Genomic DNA, 20,001 nt, shown 5'->3' on the forward strand with positions numbered 1-20,001 from the left:
TTTTTTGTATTCCTTTAATTTAATAAAAACGATATTTTACATAGATATTTCATGGTCACCATGCAGCCTGTTCCTTTAAGAATTATGTCAGGTGAAATGCCATAAAATGCAGGATTCATTACAGCTGTTTGTGTGCAATTCAAATGTCCTTCTGATATTTCCAATTCAAATGACACAATGAAGGTGTCATGCAAATAAAGGGACATGGCTGCCATCTTGTGGTCAATTCTTATCATTGCACTGTAGGACTGTTAAGGGTAATGTGCCTTCTTCACCAGCAGATGGCTTTACTGACTAAATTGCTGTGTCACAATTTCACACTACATACTATTTGTATGCAGTATGTATAGTACAGTATGTATAGTACTGTTTTTAAGCGTTAGTATGCAAAAAAAAAGTTAAATGGCAGAGGACAGTGTTGATTTAATTTTTTTTAGCTGTTCCTGAATCTGTTACAGGTTTATTCTTATGTTTGCTTCAGCTCTACAATGCTTCTATCAGTAATCCGTCAAATTAAAGGAGTTGTAGGAGCACACAAACCAACTACTTGGGTAATAAATAACTTGACATTCACATCTCAATGTTAAATATTCAGATGTGATAAAAACCCTGTAAAACAATCTAAGCCCTTCATCATTCATTTGAAGGTATTGAAACTTAATATGGTGTAAATTCTGTTCCAGAAAAGGATGGTGAACAAACAAACAAGGCCCATTTTTTTTTCTTTGAGGTTGCACTGTATTGTTTTTATTAACAAGAAAATACATCTTCATCTTTCCACATAAAGTGACCTTAGCACATGATTATTGAACAGATGACCTTTATGCCGATGTACCTCTCTTTGTTCTAAGGTTAAAGAATACAGATTCCTACACATGCACAATGAGATTCAAATAAAGGAGGTTCCAAAAATTCAAAATATAAAATAGTCTGGGAGCTGAACTGTAATTCTGAAGTAATTACAAAGAGTAGTAATCCCTGGCTTTGAGAACCACTGTACTCGTGGTCATGTCGTTCTGACTAACACCAACATTTCCTTCCTATTATCCCAGTTCTCACACCACATGAACAGTACATCCCAGTTCAAACACCAACACATGGCTCTGATAAAATAATGTCACATGCACAATCAACACAATTATAAAATGATCAATTATCAAACCAGAGGGTAACCTGTATGACCTAACCACATGTATTCATTGTCTTCATAACCTCAAGAGATGCTTTATCATACATAATGGATACATTCAATTTCTTACTTACAAAAGGGAAAATAGAAGGTGAACCTTTTCAGTATCAAAGTTGTGTCAGTTAGGATGTCATTACAGTATACAGCGGGGTCATGCAGCTTGGTAGGCCCCTTAGGGCCTAATTTCACTGGTAAGAAGGCTATCTTAACTGGTTTCTGAAAGGGGTAAGAAATAATGAGGTACCATTTTAAAAGATAAAATCAATGTAGATATTTTTCATCTTGTACCACTTTCAGACATGAGAAAGACACCAATGTTATTAGAATATTGTACCTGCAATAACTATTTTGGCCACTTGGGGACAGCAGAAACAAGCCTTACACTAACATGCTAGCATAAACGGAATACTAACTAGTTGATATTGCTAACTTGGTAGCAAACAATGGCCTTCTCCTCCTTCTTATGTGCAGTCTATGCTATTTACACATCCGGCAGACACAGAAAAACATTCCTTTACTTTTGTAGTCGTGTAAATCCAATATTGACTCTCCTTTTAGCGCTTGTTTGTTGAACAACCACCGAGGCTAATATCTGGCAATTTAGCTTCCACTTGCCCTATGTTTACTAGCTAGCTAGTTGATAACTTTGTCTGTTTTCTGTAATGGGCAGGTAGCACGGAGCTTGGGTTAAAACAACCTTATGTTTAGAGGAGAAATTGGAAAGAATAATCTTTAGTGAGAATATGCAGCACCAAAATATCCATATTAGGCAAAAATGTATAATAACACATTATTTTGGCAAAAAAATAAAGATGAAGCATGAAGCATGCTGGGAAAATTGCACCTCATCATTTATTACCCCATCCTTTCAAAGACGAAATAGTATATATTTTTTTAACTATTGAAACTACTGTCGTGCCAATGAACGTCAGACACTGTGTGCTCTTGAGCTGACCTCATTTTCTAGTGTCACTGTCAGACTCGTGTGTCATTCGGTGGCTCGTCTGGCCTCCTGTCAACAGGGTCTGACTGTCGGCACACAAAGAGAACTTATTTCAGGTCAGAAAGTCCAGTGCTGAACGCTGTTGAAAAGGCCTGCCAGCGTGATGCTCTCTCGCGTGCCGAATGAAAGTGAATATATTTTTTTGCAGTCCAGATTATAATACAAGACCATCAGAGAGCATTCCACACCCCTTAAGATATTAAAGGGATGCATTAACATTTCTATTTTTAATTAGTTATTTTTCTTCTCAAGTCACATTTTGGAGGGGATAGATAATCTGCATTTGTCCTTCTGTAACCTAGCAGCCATCATCCTGTGCAGAGCATGGCTGCATCCAAGCGGACTTGAGTTCTTTTACTTTAACTGTTCACTAAAAGCCAAAAGGGGAGCTTTCAAACAGCTCAATGGAGCAGAGATGTTACACTTTGGATGCAGCCCCAGCTCAGACTAACAAAAGGCCTGAGGGAGAGGTACTCGACTATTTACATTATGAGTTCCATAACAAAGCAGTTGACGCAGGTGCATTTACTTAAAACCGGTACTCATTTACTTATTTCTCTGCACACGACAAAAAGCCTAAGGTTGTGGTTTGAAACACAGCAGTGCACTGGTTTGTATTCTGCTGATGGTGTGACCGATTGTCCGTTCTATCTGCACCAGTCATGGTGGCGTGTTAACCAAACAGAGGCATAATAACAAAATAGTGGTGTTCCAAACAGTGAGATGACTTGATAATACACTGTGCCGCTTCAGAGTGACATGGATTGAGTCCTGTGTGTGGTGCAAATACATTCAGATTTCACCATATTCATGTTCCAAAACTGCTTCCACACATTTAATTGACTCTTTAATGTACTAAAGGAGGTTATAAATGAGGAAAATGCCATTTTTTGGGTGCATTTAAAAAAATGCAGTGATCATTTGTATTTCTTGGTATCTTTAGACCAATTCAATGCATGAAACCTTAAAAAAAGAAAACTCCATAAACCCTAATCCCCTCTCAAAATAGGCAAAACTGCCTAATTTACTTTTCCTAAAACTCTTAATGTAGGACTCAGTGAGCACACACACAAAGGTCTGAACCACGAAAGGAGCTAACTGTCAAAGCAGCCACAACCACAGCTTAGAAACCACCACATGAGAACACACAGCGTTTAGGACTTTTGTTGATAAGAACAAAAATGATACTCATGTAACAAATATCAGATTTCACAGTATCACCACTTCAGATGAGTTGCTGGTAACAAACATGGAGGCTAATTGAGGGAAACCCATCGAACCAATTTTGTTCCTGTATGTAGCCGAGATGTATGCCACCATAAGTCATGAAGCAACCAACGTACTGAAGTGTCCTTGAGACAAAAATTAAATCCCAACCTGCCTGACTTCTAACTGTACTACTACGGAATATTAGCCCTATGTTAGAATACACTAATTCGAGTAAGGCCTCATATATTTTAACATAATAACTTGGAATATCATCAGTGCATGTAAACGCACCTCATGATATTAAAAGATAATCCACTGAGAAATAATGACGTTGACCGCAGTATTTCTTACGCAGTCATCAAATTTGAATGAAGTGTCCTTTGAGTAAATTAGCATAATGTATTGGCCCATTGTCCTGTAGCATCCTGCCATAGTGTGCATCCAAACAGGCTCAAATGGACCAACAGAGCACTGCTGACAAAGCAGAGTCTCAGCAGGGCATCTGGCACGCACAGCAGACACACGACTGTGTTCTGTGTCAACAAGGGGGGGACTTTAACAGGTGGCAGGTGCATGTACGTGTACCCGGCAGTTACATAGTGTGAATCTACCTGTTCATCCATATACAGTATATGTGGGACTATTCATAGACCGGACTGTCCAGGGTCGTTTTTTTTTGAAGAGGGCCTCTTTAGCCAATTGTGTTTGTTTAGTAAACCAGAAACCTATAGTTGTGGAGTCGGACCTGCATCATTAATGGCTCTAATAATAGACCCTCAGTGGGCTCTGATTTATTTGCTGCCTACAACTGAGCCCACAGCTGTGGTTCATGGGTCCAAACAAAGGCTAAGATGAGGTAAGGAGAGGGATTGTACTGCGGCTAGACACAAAAAAAAAATCTAACAAAGGCATAATGTGACATCATGAAAAATAGTCTCTTTTGACCTCTCAAAAACTAAGAGAACACATTGAGTTCAGTATAAACTAAAATCAACTGCTAAATTATGACAAAAGTGGAATCCTGCACAACCCAGTATACTGGGTGTGGAATACTGTTGCGGACAATGATGAGTGTTTCTACATCAAAAGTTTTCCAGCTAAAATGCAGCTATCACCTTATTTGACTGTGAGCTACCACAACAAACAGAAACAGCTCTCTAAAAGCAGATTAAAGTGCTATGAAACAAACAAACAAACAAACAAATAAATTATCTCGGTTCATTTTGATTTTTTTTTTTTTTTTTTTTTTTTTTTAAACCGTTTTGCCACTTTGAGCTGCAGCAGACTGATCATGAAAATGACGCGCACTAAAACCAAACTTTTTAAAGATCTACTACTGAGTATGCGGCCGATGTGTGCAGGAAGAGAGGATAATACTTGTGAATCCACTTCACTTTCCTCCCTCCACCTCTCTCGGGTTGGTGTAGGGGCAAAAGGAGGGATTAAAAGAAGAGGGAGAGGAGGAAAGGAGAGCTGAAAGACTGACATTAAGAGCTCTTCTGCTTTAACAGGAGAGAGAAGAGAAAAATCTAAACAAGCAAAAAGAAAACCTAAGCCTGGAGATAACACCCACAAACCCCTACAGACTTCTTATTCTTTCATTGCCTCTTTGTCTCTTTCACTCCCTCCCCCCTTGACTCTTTCCCCCTCTGGGCCTCTTCCCCCACCTTCCCTCCCCCTTCCTGTCTCATTCCTCTGCTGTTTTGAGGACAGAGTCGTCCCCCAGGATCTTGCACAGCTCGTTGAGGCGATGCTGCATCTCGGGAATGCCGGCCAGCTGGGTCTCCAGGCGCTGCTTCTCCTCGGTGAGGGAGAGACGCGTCGCCGTGTCCAGCTGCTCGAAGCGCCAGCCTCCCTCCCCGTCGAACTGAAGCAGGTGGGTGTGGTACTTCCTGGAGGGCACAGGGGAAGGGTTTAAAGTGGGCATGGGACCAACCACATTTCTGGAGAAATTTAAATACAATATATCTTTTTATAATGAATGGACTAGAAAATCATCTGTTAGCTGTGTCGTACCACAGGGAGGGTCTGTGTGTGATGGAGAGCAGGGAGATGCCGGCGTCCTTAGCAGTCTGGAAAATCTTCCCCTCCACGTCAATGCTCACAGCGCTGGTACACTCATCCAACAGAGCATATTTAGGCCTGGTGAAAACAGGGGACATTGTTTCAATAGTTGCTATCCATCCGGTGAGTGACTAAGGAGATTAGCTAATTAGAGAGATCATCTACATGTGCTAAATAAGAAAATGAACAACTGTTGATTAAAGGCTAACTTAAATGACAACATCAACTCTGCATTCACTTTGATAAATACAACAAGTACAACCATGAAAAAACAGACTGCAGGAATAATATTTAATGTCTTATTCATTCTATTCAACCAATAATTCTGCAGTCTTATGACAGTGAATTACACGGTGAAACATGACAGCCACTAGCCACGCTAGCTGCTCTGTGAGGCAGCACACACCTATCACATGTGTGATGTGAGCTAAATGCCAACAGCAGCATGGCAACAGGCTCACAATGATAATGCTAGCATGCTGATGTTTAGCAGGTGTGATGTTTACCAACATCACCATCTCAGTTAAGCGTGTTAGCATGCTAACATCGGCTAACTAGAATAAAAACAGCGTGCAGCTGAGGCTGAGTGTCAATCTCGACCTGATGGCGGAGCTATATGACAAATAAGTGGAAAACTGGCCTGTCAGCTAAACAAAAAACCCGTTTGAACTTACTTCTGGTAGAACATGCGAGCCATGCCCATCCTCTGCTTCTCGCCTCCTGACAGCACGTCCTTCCAGTCCAGCTCAGCATCCCAGCCTGGAGGCAATAGAAAACATTACACAACCTTGAGAACAATTGCTACCAACATGTTTGTTTTAAAGACAGTGATGTTTTAGGATTTAAGATGTTCAGAGCAACTACTACTATATCCATATTAGGGTAAAGATGTCTGAACCAGTATTAGAGCATGATGGGAAACAAAAATTAATTTTGAGCAATGTCATGAATAATCGAAATGTAAACAGACAGGTTATACAGACTGCTTCTATGAAGCTGTTATTACAAAGGAGAGGAACAGCGTTATGTTTTCTTAAAGGTTTAACCAGTCTAGGTGCAGACGGCAGACAGTTTTTCTGTGTCACATTTTTCAAAGACTTAACAGGATTGTCCTTGCAGTTATAAACCATGTGTGCTAACATCCACGACGGATGATACGTGACTGCAATATGCGTGAGTTCGATTGAATGCGCGATCAAGACCTTTCTCAACGTTTTCACAGTGCAGCCATTCATACATTAAACCCCGTTTTGCAGCTCTGAGCTCCGTAGAGTGGTTGGCTCACAACAATAGGCCTGTTTGTTTGTTAAAGAGAGGAGAGCGGCTGCCAATTAACCACATACTCAAGTGTAGGCAATACAAAGTAATACCAAAGTGTTACGCATCAAGATTCTGGCTGGTGCACATACATAACCTAGTTTGTGGGATCTCAAAAACACCAACAAAGCTCTGCAGCTAAATTGTGCAGGGATATTTTTGCAAGCATTTTAATGATTTAAAAGTCAATATTTGCCTAAACGCTGGAAAAAGAAGTCAAAACCTGAACTTTCAAGCTCTCAATTTGATATGTCTGATGTTTTTTTCTAATTATTGTGTCTAGCTGATTGTTATTTTTGTCTGGTGGATATTTGGTCAACTTTGACGAGTTTATGGTTATTTTGTCATCATAATGCTTAATCTGCCTGATGGTTATTTTTACTATATGATGGTTGGTTCCTGCATGATGGTTCATTGGTCTAGTTTTGTCAAATTATTTCGTCTGGTTGGTAATTATTTGGTCTCATGGTTATTTTGTCTAGTTTGTTTGTTTTAGGAGTTTTAAATTTAAGGTTTAAAAAGAAAGTGTGACCGGAGCTATTTAAGTTTTAATTAAATTCTCCAATCTCATATATCTTTCTCAAAACACTCAGTAAGTTATTATCTTTATTACTGTCCTACCTCCTTCTCTGGTGACAATGTGGTAGAGGTTGACTATGTCCAAGATGGTGTCCAGGTCCTTGTCACTGAGGCCTTTGGAAGCCATGTCCTCCACCGAGTCTGGGTAGATCACCTGGTCCCGCAGTGTACCCATAGACATGTATGGCCTGGAGAAACACACACAAACACACACCTTATTCACTGAGTGTTTCCTTGTTAACCCCTCATTTCATTAAGTGCTCCACACAGCTGACAAAGTGTGTGTGTGTGGGTACAAAAGGGTACATGTTTAAAACAAGAACTGAGAGGTAAAGACACCCATTACACCTCTGTTGTATCTATTGTAGATGGTGTGTTGGATTCTCTTACAGCTGTCAGGTGGCCATCTCATACTGTGTATAAAATATTCACTGCTCTGCGGGAGGGAGTCAGCTGAGTCTGCAGATCTGAGCAACCTTGGATAAGATTACATTTGATGGTTTTTCTTAGATGGATTCAGTTCAGTCCTCCTGTTCCCTTAATGGAGGATTAATCAGTTATCTTAACCTATTAAGAGCATTGACAACACAATCATCCTAATGTGTCCTCAATAGATGTTACGTTTTAACGCTTTATGGTATTTATGGCTGCAATTCACTAGTATTTTCATTATCTTGTTTGTCTGTAAATGTGTCAGTGTATTGAAACAACATTTTCCAGCACCCACAGTGACTTATTCATATATATTTTTATTCCAGCCAACAAGATATTAAGCATACGATTGTATAAGAAAAGAAAGCAGAAAATCCTCTTGAACTTGAATAGCAGAGAGTAGAAAATGTTCTTTAAATGGGTGTCAAATCATTTTTTGTTGCCTGAAATAGGTACTTTTTTTATTCCTACAAGGCCAGTAGTGACATCATTCTAGCCATCTTTCAGGTCAAATCACTGGAACAAGAGATGCACAGTGGGGATGCACGGCTGATTCTGGTACACTGATGATGCTCAATTCACTGCCAAATGACTGCAGTGCCGTGAAAAGTACAACATAAATAAATAAATATTTCACTGTGGCCAGAGCTCTGGTTTGTCTTGGTCGGTCACACACACAAACAGGTATTGTTACAAAGGATTAAATTACTAGTAGGGCTCGCCAGTACAATAATCAAGCCCGACAGTTGTTTTATTACAACTCCCCGCTGTTGGATAACAAAAAGTAAAGTGTGTGTTTGTGTATATACCTCTGAGGAATGTAGAACATATGTTGGGGAGAGGGTTTGTACAGGCGGCCCCCGTAGACGGGCCACAAGCCGCTGAGGATCCTGAACAGAGAGCTTTTCCCACAGCCGTTAGGCCCCGTGATCAATAGGTGCATGCCCTCTTCCACCTGAAATACAGAGGGAATTTATTATTATAAATGAATCATCTTAATAAATTATTATTTATTAAGATGAGTCAAACCACAGTATCATTCAGATAACAGTAAGATATAAAGCCCTGAAAAGATATGAAACATCAGTGGGCCTGTAGCTATGCTATACAGCATATGACTACTTAACATTACAAACAGGAGATCTGAGATGTCAAAACAGGAGGAGTGGCAAAATATCACCTCAGAGAGGATCTGTTCTTTCTCTGAAATTGAACCATTCTGAGCTTTAGCCTGAAGTCAGATCAGGCTGTTGGGAGGTATCCTTAATGCCCTTTAGTTTGCCTGCAGCTAACAGGGTTACAGAACAGCAGCTCACCATATGTTTCTTTGTGTTTCTTAAAGTGCAGAAGCAATCAAAATCTCATTAGATGCGCAACACCAGCCGTCACACACTGTCGCAGTAGACTTATTTATTTACACTATGAGAAAAAGAAGGAAGTAGCTGAACATTTGCTGTATGAACTCTACATGTAGTCTGAAACTTTTGGGCATTAGCACAGACTCAACAGATTCCCCTGCTATCTACCAGCTCTATGTCAGCAGGTGTATTGACCTCAAATCCGCAATCACTTAGGTCTGATAGCATGTGCTGAGGTCTGACAGCATGTGCTGAGGTCTGACAGCATGAGCTGAGGTCTGACAGCATGAGCTGAGGTCTGATAGCATGAGCTGCTAGATAAAAAGCCATACTCTTTCTAGAATTTATCACAACTAAAATGTTCAAAGCTACATTTCACTATTTGTCGGCATTGATCTGTAAATTTAAGCGCCACAATATCCTCCGAGCAAAAAGGAAAGGGAAGCAGAACACATCGTTAAGACCCAGAGGATGTATCTGTTTCTTAATGAGACCACAGAGGATTCTTCAGAAATGTTAATAAACTCCACATAGACCAAAACAGCCCTCAGGGAGTCTGATGGTGGAGTACGGTTCGGCAAACAGCTGAAACTGAGCCCCTGCAAAACGCATCAGTAAACATTAATGGGTAATATTAAGTTTGAGTTTGGTGCTGGAGATGAAATGACCAATGTGGTGCCTTTTCATATTAATGTCCATTTTATTGTCAGAATAAAAGGAGACAAAAGAGATTAGAGTGAAGCTCTCTCACCTTAACATTCAGGCAAGACACGACGACGTCCCCATTCGGCGTAATAATTGGGACATTCTCGCACACGATACCCTTGTCCACGTCTATCACTTCACCTGAAGAGAGAAAATAGAAAAGACAGAAAGAGAATTATAGAATGACAGTGAATGAGAGCAGAAGTTGAGGATTTGACTCCGTCGATGCATTACCATGGATATGGATGAGATAATACTACATAGTAGGAATTATGAGGTTTAAAAAAAAATATATCCCTCTTAACCACTTTACTTATCTCTTAGCTTATAACTGTGCTCTCTAACAGGAGATTTGTTCTGGGGTCAAATGGATATTTACACATGGATATATGTGCATTGATTCCAACCTTTGACCTTTATACTTTTGATTGTGTAATATCATCCTGCTGGTGATAGCAACAGTAACCAAGTGTGTGTGGTGACTACCTTTTTCTCTCTTACAGTTTATTTCAATACAGAAGCAGGTTTGGGTGTGCGTACAGTAGATCGGGCCTACCCTTTATCTCCAGTGGTCCATCTATGTGCATCTCAGGCTTGCTCTTCTTCTCTGCTCCTGTTGTGGTTGATAGAGAGGAGCGCTTGTAAACGCCCCTCTGGACGTCCTCGAATACAACAAACATGTTGTGGACCCGTGCGGTGTACCCTGCCAACTCTGTGACCTTTACCGACAAACAAGAAAAGGGTCAAAGGTCATTACAGTGTAAAGGCAGAGGAATGTTAACTCAACCCAAGAGAGGATCAGATTATGTAACATGTCACAGTCATGTGCTGATAAAACTCTGAATGTGTGTGTTTTAAAGCCGTTGTTCTCAACCAGGGGTACCTTTGCAGTTAGCAGGGGGTATGTGGAGAAATTGTAGAGTAGATCCACTTATTGCATTAGTCATTACAATATGAGAAAAAAACAATATACACATACATATATTGAGTCACCCATGACACCTAGACATATGTTGCGATTGAGAGTTTGTGAAAGCTAGCTAGCAAGCGAGCAGACAGGTAAACGATACATGTTTGAAATTGATAGCAAAAAGTAAACCGTTAACAGTAACAGCTCAAAGTTAAAAAGCAACAGTTAGCCAAACTTAATGGTTAAACGGTTGAAATAATAAAAAATAATGAAATTTGGCTGAAATAGTTAGCTAAAGTAAGATATATTGTTAAAACAGCTAGCTTAAAATCATGGATAGCTAAATGTTTGAAATAGTTAGCTTAAAGTAAGGATTATTGTAAAATAGTTAGCTAATAATAATAATTGATAGCTATATGGTTTAGATAGTTATCTTAAAGCAATGAAACATTTTTTATTATTATTTTTAAAATAGTTAACTAAAAATAATGAATAGCTAAATGGTTGAAATATTATTAGCTAAATATGACAGATATATTGCCGAAACAGTTAGTTATGAGTAATGAAAAAATGGTTTATATAGCTGACTTAAAGTAATGTTTAGTTGAAATGGATGGCTAAATTATAGAATTAACAGTTGAAATAGAAAATAATGGATAAATAGTTAAATTAACTAAAGCTATTGATCAATTCAATCAAAAAGGTGACCACTGGGTAAGAGTGTTAGTGTGTGCACGAAAATGTTTAATAGTGTTAAATGCTAATGGACTGAATAGTACTCTTGGATTAGGTATAATCTCTAAGAGTTGCGAGTGTTTTTATGCTTGTTAACAGTTTGTAGAGTGAGCATGCACATTGAGACCCACACTGATCTGAAAAACTGCTGTACATAATGTGTGATGTCTTTGAGAGATGGGTGAATGAAAAAGTATATTCAGAATTATACAAATTATGAAGTAACAAACAGAATATATCAAAATATAATTCCATTTATAAGTAGGCAATTGTAAAGATAGCACAAAATGATGTAAACACAGGATAAACACCAAATGCATTAAGGTATAAAAGGAAAAGGAGCTCAATAGAGATCTTTATCAGCAACCGGTGAGTGATTTGTAACTCAAATGCTGAAAAAATGTAATAAACAGGGGACAAATTCACCCTCTTGCTTTAGCTCTAGTGCTGCACCCTGCAGCGAGACAATGCAGGCTGTTGACACAGCTTGATTATATTAAACAACAAACACCAATTCTGGGAATCCCTGGACATCAGGTGGGGCTTTGGAGATGTGACTGGCTCAAAGAAGAAAGACAGCAAACCACAAATGCAGCACGGTTTGCACATCCCTTTGTTAGTCTGTTATCTATGATCATATCTCGAGAGCTATTGGAAATAGATTCACAAGTGCGCTGCTGAAAGTAACTGATCATAACTCTGATAACTACTTCACATACGCATGTAAATTATGAGATTTATAGTGATGGCTGCCTGATTTACAACTCGCACAAACCATCACCTTCACTACTTTGACTGTTTGTTCAAACATGGAATAAAGTAATATAATTACTGGACATCCCTACTCTAAAGGGATTGGGAATCCATCATTGATAACATCTGACCAGTCCTAACCTCAAAAGCCTTTGGGCACATGATGCAAAGGAAAGTGAGAAAGAGATGCAGAAGTGCAGGCCGAAAGTGCAACAGATGGAAGATTATTCACAGCTAGGCTAAGCCCCAAGGGAGGGAAGGAGCTCTGGACAATCACACACACACACACACACACACACACACACACACACACACACACACGCACACACACACGCACACACACGCACACACACACACGCACACGCACTCTGCTGGCTGACCTACAGGGTGGCCGTATTAAGATTAAATCTTGAGGAATTGATGCCTATAAAAAGATTGTGTGTCCATTTTGTTTTACCACGATTAGATCGAAGGCGACCTAAAACATATCAGAGGACCAACTTCACCCAAATCTAAATATCACACAAGTGAATGCCATTTTTTGTTGTTGGTGGGGACAGATTCCGCCTGCTTCCTCCCAACCTGATCATTTTGATCCCTTAAGACAAACATAAGTTGCTCTTAAAACAGCATTTTCTAGTAAGAGTGTCCTGCAAAGCTTTTTCGCAGAACAATGATGAGTAAATTGTACAAAATATTTAGATAAATATTGTTTTTTGAGACCCAATTTGCGATTGTTGATTGCCAACTGTTAATGCTGAAAAAAAGGTGAAAAAAAAGGAAAGGAAAACCACAACAACCACACAAAGTAAATAGGGAGAGCTCTATTCCAGACGGGGATAGAACAGGCCTTTGAATACCAAAAAGCAAATCTGAGTATTCAAGATGAGTAACAAACTGGGATGAGCTGGAACATGTGACAGGGCCATCTGACCGCTCACACAAACAGCAAACCAATACACATACAGTACACTGTCCTATTAAACAGGTAGAGTGTTGGGAGGCGTGATCAGGGCATACAGATTGAGGAATGTGCTCCATTCTTAATGCCTGGTAAACTGCACACTCACACATCCTTGGCCTTGCGTGCTGAGGCTTGCTGGCTGCTGCACATGTGACAACAACACTGTACTCAACAAACAGTCAGACCGGAGCTGAATACAGGCTATAAATTTGTGTCCTCCAGGGACGTGCTTCCAAACAGAGACTTCAAATGAAACAACATTCGGGACAACCTGCTCTGCCGCAGATTTGCACATTACTGAAATAAAAATGATTGCCTTGAAGATTTCTCAACAGTGTGTGTGTGTTTCTGGCCATGCACATTCTGGTGGGGGTAGTGGCACAAGGTTACTCACACTTAATGAAGGAGCCAGCACTATCAAAAGAGTTTAGATTCCCCCTCTTCATCACAAGCACAGAGACATGCCATGCAAGTTCACAACACATATGTTACTTAGAAAATGACAGACTAGCTTGAATCAAGTATATCCCAAAACACAGCTGTACTGCAATACAGCTTTAGCACAAGTTTGCTGCAGCCAAATCCTCTTATGGACCACAAAATGCAGCCTGAGAGAGAGAATGCATGAATGAGTCTAGCTATTTTTTGGGGAGGGGGGGGGATTAAAATGCAATGAGAGATCTGGGATTTGGCCCCCGGTGAACGAGGCCTTTCATTCAGTGATTCTTTGCTTTTTCAGACAGGACTCAAACTAAATTCCTGTGCATGCACGGTGATCGTCACACGAGGGAAAGTAGAGAGAGAGAGAGAGAGAGAGAGAGAGAGAGAGAGAGAGAGAGAGAGAGAGAGAGAGAGAGAGAGAGATGGCAGTACAGCACGCATCTGTCAATCATTCGGCCAATCTGTGTATTCATCCGCCCACCCATCTGTTCCAAGTACTTCTCCATTCAACCCTGGGCCAGTGAAGTGACCCAAACATGCTCATACATCTGTCCGTCGTGTGAATATCTAAAACTGTAGCCTGTAACTCTATATCTTTAGAAATTAAATGCAAAATGTATATAAAAAAGGGTTGGGGAAAAATGCCCTACCATGAATATTGGAAACACACATACACACTTTAAGAATAGACATAAAATATAACACATTTTTGGATTAATCTGTGAACTGTCTGGTCTGCTAAAAGATTTTGAAAACATCCCACCGCATTTCCCCAGAGGCCCTACAAATGCCCTGTTTTATCTGATCAAAAGTCCACAACTCAAAGAGATTTAAAAGACATGAAAGAAACTCAAACCAGTGAATGTTTGATATTTCTGCTCAAAAACTGACTTATCTGTTAATCAGCTAGTCGTTTTCAGCTCCAAACAAGCATGCAAAGCAGTTATCAAGACACATGGGAGGGCAAGGTCCTTTATAGTTTTACACATCTCCATTCAAAAGGTGCCGAACGCCACAGTAAAAGGTAGGTTAATGAATCTGATATAGATGTCCCAGCATTATCGTGTTAATCAACTGCAAGGGGCATGGCAAGATCATTCAAAGAAGTTTATATTGAAGTTTATAAGTTTATATTATGTATCGCTATGGGTCAATCAAATGCATTTGCGGAGACTAACTTTTAACTTTTAATCACTTTTGTGTTGCTATTAAGTATTCAAGTGTTAGTGTGTTGAGTATTTTCTATTTTGATCTTTGGAGTGAAAAGAGGTAAATCCTCTTAGGCTGAGATGGAGGGAGCTCACATTGTAATAACTTAAGAAACAAAAGACTCTGCGCTCCAGCAAAGTGACATTAACTTCAGCATGCCTTGTCCTCACCTCTTTGTAGGAGGACATGATCCTCTCGATGGCGTCAGCGCCTGAGGCCAACAGGTTGCGTGCGGTGGTGAAAGCCTCCGTCCTCTCGCTCACCATCACATGCGTGCGCCCGTCTGCTGTTTCTAGAGGGAGACAAGGGGACAGGCGAGAGAGTGAGACAGCAAATTTTTATTCTGCATCTCTGTCCTTTGATCCCATAGACAACGTACTCTCACACGTGTACCTACTAGCATTAGAATGCCATGGAAATAAGTTATTTAAATATCAGCAGGGACACTGGAACAAAGCACAGCAGTAGTGCTCCTCAGCAAACAAAGGGACTCAGTTGTAGCTTCATTTTTGATGACACTGTCGTGTCACTGGGGAGGTGTGGGAGGCGGCGACTGTTCTCACACATGTATTTAAGCCCCCCTGCTTGAGGAGGAAGCAGAAGCTGTTTGGTTTGGAGGTGCTAATGTCCCTCATGTGACAGAATTAAACTAAATATCATAGTGGCGCTTAAAAAAGAAGTACCACGCAGCTGATACTATCAGACACAGTCAAACAGACTGAGGTTCCCTGTGGGGCACCTCGAGGCCTCCTTACTGTTGTCTGCGAAGCCGGTAGCTGTGATGATCGGCACGGCCACCATCACGAGCCCGCTGGCGCTCCACACGTACTTCATGAGGAACTGCTCGACCATGATGTACCAGAGACGCTTGGACAGGATCAGGTTCATCTGGTCCGCCAGAGTCTGGTAGCACTTCTGCAGCTGACGCATCTCCACCTGCGAAGGACAACATATCACAACACACCAAAGCATCATAGTCACTTCCTGCCTTTCTCTGATGGAACATAGTTTGGGATGCGACCATTCGGTTAATATGAGCTTGAACCTGTGTGGACTGAAGTCATCACCAACTGGCCTGATTGTGTGTTATGACCCTTTATGAACTTTGTTATTGGATGTGGTCAATCAAGATAATCTCATGTTTATAACTGGATTTTTCTTGTGGAAGTGCCACGGTTGGAATAAAGGGTAAAGAAATAAAAAAAAATTGAGTGCTAAATTGTCGTATTTGTCTAATACAGTCAACCCATCTATGTAGTCTAACGTAAATGTAATGATGCACATTCATCTGTCATACTGAGAAACATACCAGCTGATGTTCTATTAATGGAGAAATATGGATCTACTTGTGTGGTTGTATTGTGTACTGGTCACATTTAATACCACCTCATTGTTGCCTGTAATATTGCTGCACGGCTGCCACAACCTCAACACTTTACATATCCAGCCATGCATACCTTGTGTCCCCTGTAGAAAGCTATTTCCTCAGCGTTTGCAATGATCCTGGAGTGAACATAGCGCAGGTAGCCTTTCCTGTGAGCCTCCTCGGCCACCAGCTTGCCAAATTTGGGCGAGCAGGCACGCAGGACCTTAGCCGTGGCAAAGACCACCAGCCCGGCCAGCAGGGTCGGACCGCTGGCGTTGGCCCCCCTGGACCTGGCTGTCTGTATCAGCGTGTAGGAGGTCAGCACCACGTCCAGTATGGGCTTGGTGAGGTTGGAGTAGAGGTGGGCCACCGACTGGGAGAACATCATCACGTCCTCGGTGAGAGACTGGTCCGGGTTGGTGAGCCTCCCGTCCATGTTGCTGACCCTGTAGTAGGTCTGATCGGTGAAGTAGGTCCGGTAGGCATGGTTCACCAGCCGGGTACGGAAGGCCAGGGCCAGCTTGCACTCCAGGTACCGGATGACGCTGTTGACAAACGTGGCCGGGATGGCGATGAGGAGCCATTTCATCAGCTGGAAGATGAAGCTCCTGGGTTCCTTCTCCACTATCGTTTTCACTATCTTCCCGTCCAAGCTGGCCACGTAAATAGACAGAAACGTCCTCGATATCAACGCCACCGAGTGCAAGCAGAGCAAAGCCAGCTCTTTGGACACCAGCTTGGGAAAGAGGATTTTACCAAGCTCCAGGATCTGCTTGAAAAACTCTGCGTTCACCCCGGGGGACTGCTTTTTATGAGCCGCAGCACACACTTGTGTTTTCACCAAACAGGTGGAGCCGTTCTCCGCCTTTGAAAGCCGGCGACTGTTCCTGGGGTCTTTGTTTTTCCTGAGCTGCCTGCAGATGATGGGGTACAGGATCTTCACCCCGTAGGCGGCAGCGGCGAGGAACACGGCTCTCTTGGCCGCAGCCGTGCGGTCCCATTTCACTCTGGACGCCGCATCGAGGATGTTGGACATTTTTCAAAAAAAACGTTAGTCGTCTCTGCTACCCATCCCCCAAACCAGACTCACCGCGTCGACATAAACAGAGAGACGGACTTCTTGTGGTTGGTTTGATATGAAGCGAGCCCGATACACGTACCGCTACATCCTGCTCTTTTTTTTGTACCGTTGTCAAGCAGGACACACTACTACCAAGTCCACTTCCGGTGAATGGAATTTCAGAATAAAACTCAAGGGCGACTTTCCCTACAGTGGGCGGATACGTGTCGTCGAATGTATGCCTTTATTTTGTTAAGTTGATGTGCCTAACTTCCGGTCTTATTGTCGTTTTTTTCCCCTGATGGCTCGACGGTTCCTATTTCCGCCTTTGATGACATATTCGTGTTCAGGCTCGTTTTTCATTGGTCGCACCCCGGCAGGAGAAAGACGACGATTGGTTGCTTGATGCCCGCGACACAGTAGTCTGTATCTACTGTAATTTATGATATCTAACATTAGTGGTTTTTATATGAAAAGTACATCGTTTGAAGCACTTCATTAGAAACCTAAACATACCCAGTAAAACCATTAAGCTCACTCACGTTACCAGTGTTTCCACACTCACCACACTGACGTCCCCACTGCCTCACTGGTAGTCGGTGTCGTTGGGGATGAATTGGGTCGGGGGCTCAAGGTGAGAGATGGGGGTGTTTAGGTGAGAGATGGGGGTGTTTAGGTGAGAGGTGGGGGTGTTTAGGTGAGAGAGATGGGGGTGTTTAGGTGAGAGGTGGGGGTGTTTAGGTGAGAGAGGTGGGGGTGTTTAGGTGAGAGAGATGGGGGGGGTGTTTAGGTGAGAGGTGGGGGTGTTTAGGTGAGAGGTGGGGGTGTTTAGGTGAGAGGTGGGGGTGTTTAGGTGAGAGAGAGGTGAGGTGAGAGATGGGGGTGTTTAGGTGAGAGAGGTGGGGGGGTGTTTAGGTGAGAGGTGGGGGTGTTTAGGTGAGAGAGTGGGGGTGTTTAGGTGAGAGATGGGGGTGTTTAGGTGAGGTGAGATGGGGGTGTTTAGGTGAGAGGTGGGGGTGTTTAGGTGAGAGGTGGGGGTGTTTAGGAGAGTGAGAGATGGGGGGTGTTTAGGTGAGAGGTGGGGGTGTTTAGAGAGATGGGGGTGTTTAGGTGAGAGATGGGGGTGTTTAGGTGAGAGATGGGGGGGGTGTTTAGGTGAGAGATGGGGGGTGTTTAGGTGAGAGATGGGGGTGGGTGAGAGGTGGGGGTGTTTAGGTGAGAGAGGTGGGGGTGTTTAGGTGAGAGGGGGGGTGTTTAGGTGGATGTCAACGTGAGCTGGACTATGTGACATTAACGTGGTAACGACTTCCATTGCAGGAACCGGTTTGTGGGGAAGAGTGATGCAAAAAAACAGAAGGTGTGACAGCTAACCTACATGTCCATGACTTTATAAGACAACATATATTTATATATAAACTTCGTATACTTTTAGCTGACTGTTCTGGTGTGACTGTTTCCCCCAGGAGTTCTTTGAAAGGAGAAAAATGCAACACAAGTTGAAAAACTTGGGACTTGCTCTGCCGGCATCCCCTCGAGAAAGCAGCTCTGGTAGTATGGACCTGGTGACTTTGTTTATCGTCAACCAGATAGCTGCTAAGAAAGAGATTAAAGGTGAGAAGTACAAATTAGACATTATACATTATAAAGCAACGGTTGTATTGTAAAATCAAACTAAAGAAGCTGAAAGGGAGAATAATAATGAATAGTAACCCCCTCCCTTATACTGGCTTTATGACAAAGATAAAACATGTCTGATTGCTGGTAAACGTTATGTCTCAGACTCAGTTACATGAAATAAAGTTTATTCCAAATAGTTAAACATCAAATAACACTGTTTTGCAAATATAAATGCGCTGTGTCGTATATATACAGTACCAGTCAAAAGTTTGGACACACCTTCTCATTCAATGGTTTTTCTTTATTTTTATTTTTTATTTTTTTCTACATTGTAGATTAATATTGAAGACATCCAAACTATGAAGGAACACATATGGAATGATGTGGTAAACAAACAAATGCTCAACAAACCAGAATATGTTTTATATTTTAGATTCTTCAAAGTAGTTGAATGAGAAGGTGTGTCCAAACTTTTGACTGGTACTGTACATGTGATCACTGATTCACTAATGTACGTGCTCATCATACTCTCAGTATGGCAAATGAAATCAGCCAACAATGTGTGGGGTTTTTCCAGATCCTCCAAAAGTGGCAGTTCTTGGCAGCTATAAAGGAGGATCCAAGCATAGGAGAAATGAGCCCCTGGTACTTCCAATGAGCCCCTGCTCTCCATCCCAGCTGCATCTTATTGAGGGCGAGCCTCAGTACAGGTAGAGCTGGAGTATGGGTTTTATTGTCACATTTGATTTTGTCACCATCACCCTTGAATCAAATAGAATTTCTGAACTGCATGTCGTTCTTAGAGTGGTAGATTCTGACTTCAAATCATTGGTATTCAAGTGCTGAGTCCTCTGGCTTATGAATTAAAGGTCCAATAAGTAGTTTTCAGCCTTATAAAGTCAGTATCTCGCAGCGCAGACATTATCCGATGCCTCACGAATTAATACTCAACGCATTACCAACATTCATTGTATTCTGTGTCAATTTCTAGTGCTCAAGGACAGAGGAAAAAAAAGCATGTTATTCCTCAAGGCTTCAAGTGTGGGCAGGTAAGTCACTTACCAGCTTCCCTTTCGCAGTTTTTCTTCTT

The 20,001-nt window shown here is 41.6% G+C and overlaps 1 protein-coding gene across 1 annotated transcript; it reads right to left on the bottom strand.

Moving 5' to 3' along the window:
- Positions 1-5,064: 5,064 nt before the first annotated feature.
- On the bottom strand, positions 5,065-17,409 carry LOC129112506 (ATP-binding cassette sub-family D member 2-like). Its single transcript, XM_054624639.1, has 10 exons — positions 16,326-17,409; positions 15,624-15,804; positions 15,039-15,160; positions 10,413-10,575; positions 9,903-9,997; positions 8,603-8,748; positions 7,404-7,549; positions 6,140-6,224; positions 5,418-5,543; positions 5,065-5,293 (listed from the first exon to the last, which is right to left on the bottom strand). The coding sequence occupies exons 1-10, from the start codon at positions 17,268-17,270 to the stop codon at positions 5,089-5,091; spliced, it is 2,214 nt and encodes a 737-aa protein (XP_054480614.1). The 5' UTR covers positions 17,271-17,409; the 3' UTR covers positions 5,065-5,088.
- Positions 17,410-20,001: the final 2,592 nt, after the last annotated feature.

This window comes from Anoplopoma fimbria, chromosome 23 (genome assembly GCF_027596085.1).
Source record: "Anoplopoma fimbria isolate UVic2021 breed Golden Eagle Sablefish chromosome 23, Afim_UVic_2022, whole genome shotgun sequence".
Classification (NCBI taxonomy): domain Eukaryota; kingdom Metazoa; phylum Chordata; class Actinopteri; order Perciformes; family Anoplopomatidae; genus Anoplopoma; species Anoplopoma fimbria.

Excerpts from the sequence above, each read along its gene's own strand:
- LOC129112506 (XM_054624639.1), bottom strand. The coding sequence starts at position 17,270 with ATGTCCAACATCCTCGATGCGGCGTCCAGAGTGAAATGGGACCGCACG. Across the intron at positions 7,550-8,602 it reads ATGTTCTACATTCCTCAGAG|GCCATACATGTCTATGGGTA; the intron begins GTATATACACAA and ends GTGTTTCTCCAG. Across the intron at positions 6,225-7,403 it reads CATTGTCACCAGAGAAGGAG|GCTGGGATGCTGAGCTGGAC; the intron begins GTAGGACAGTAA and ends TATTGCCTCCAG.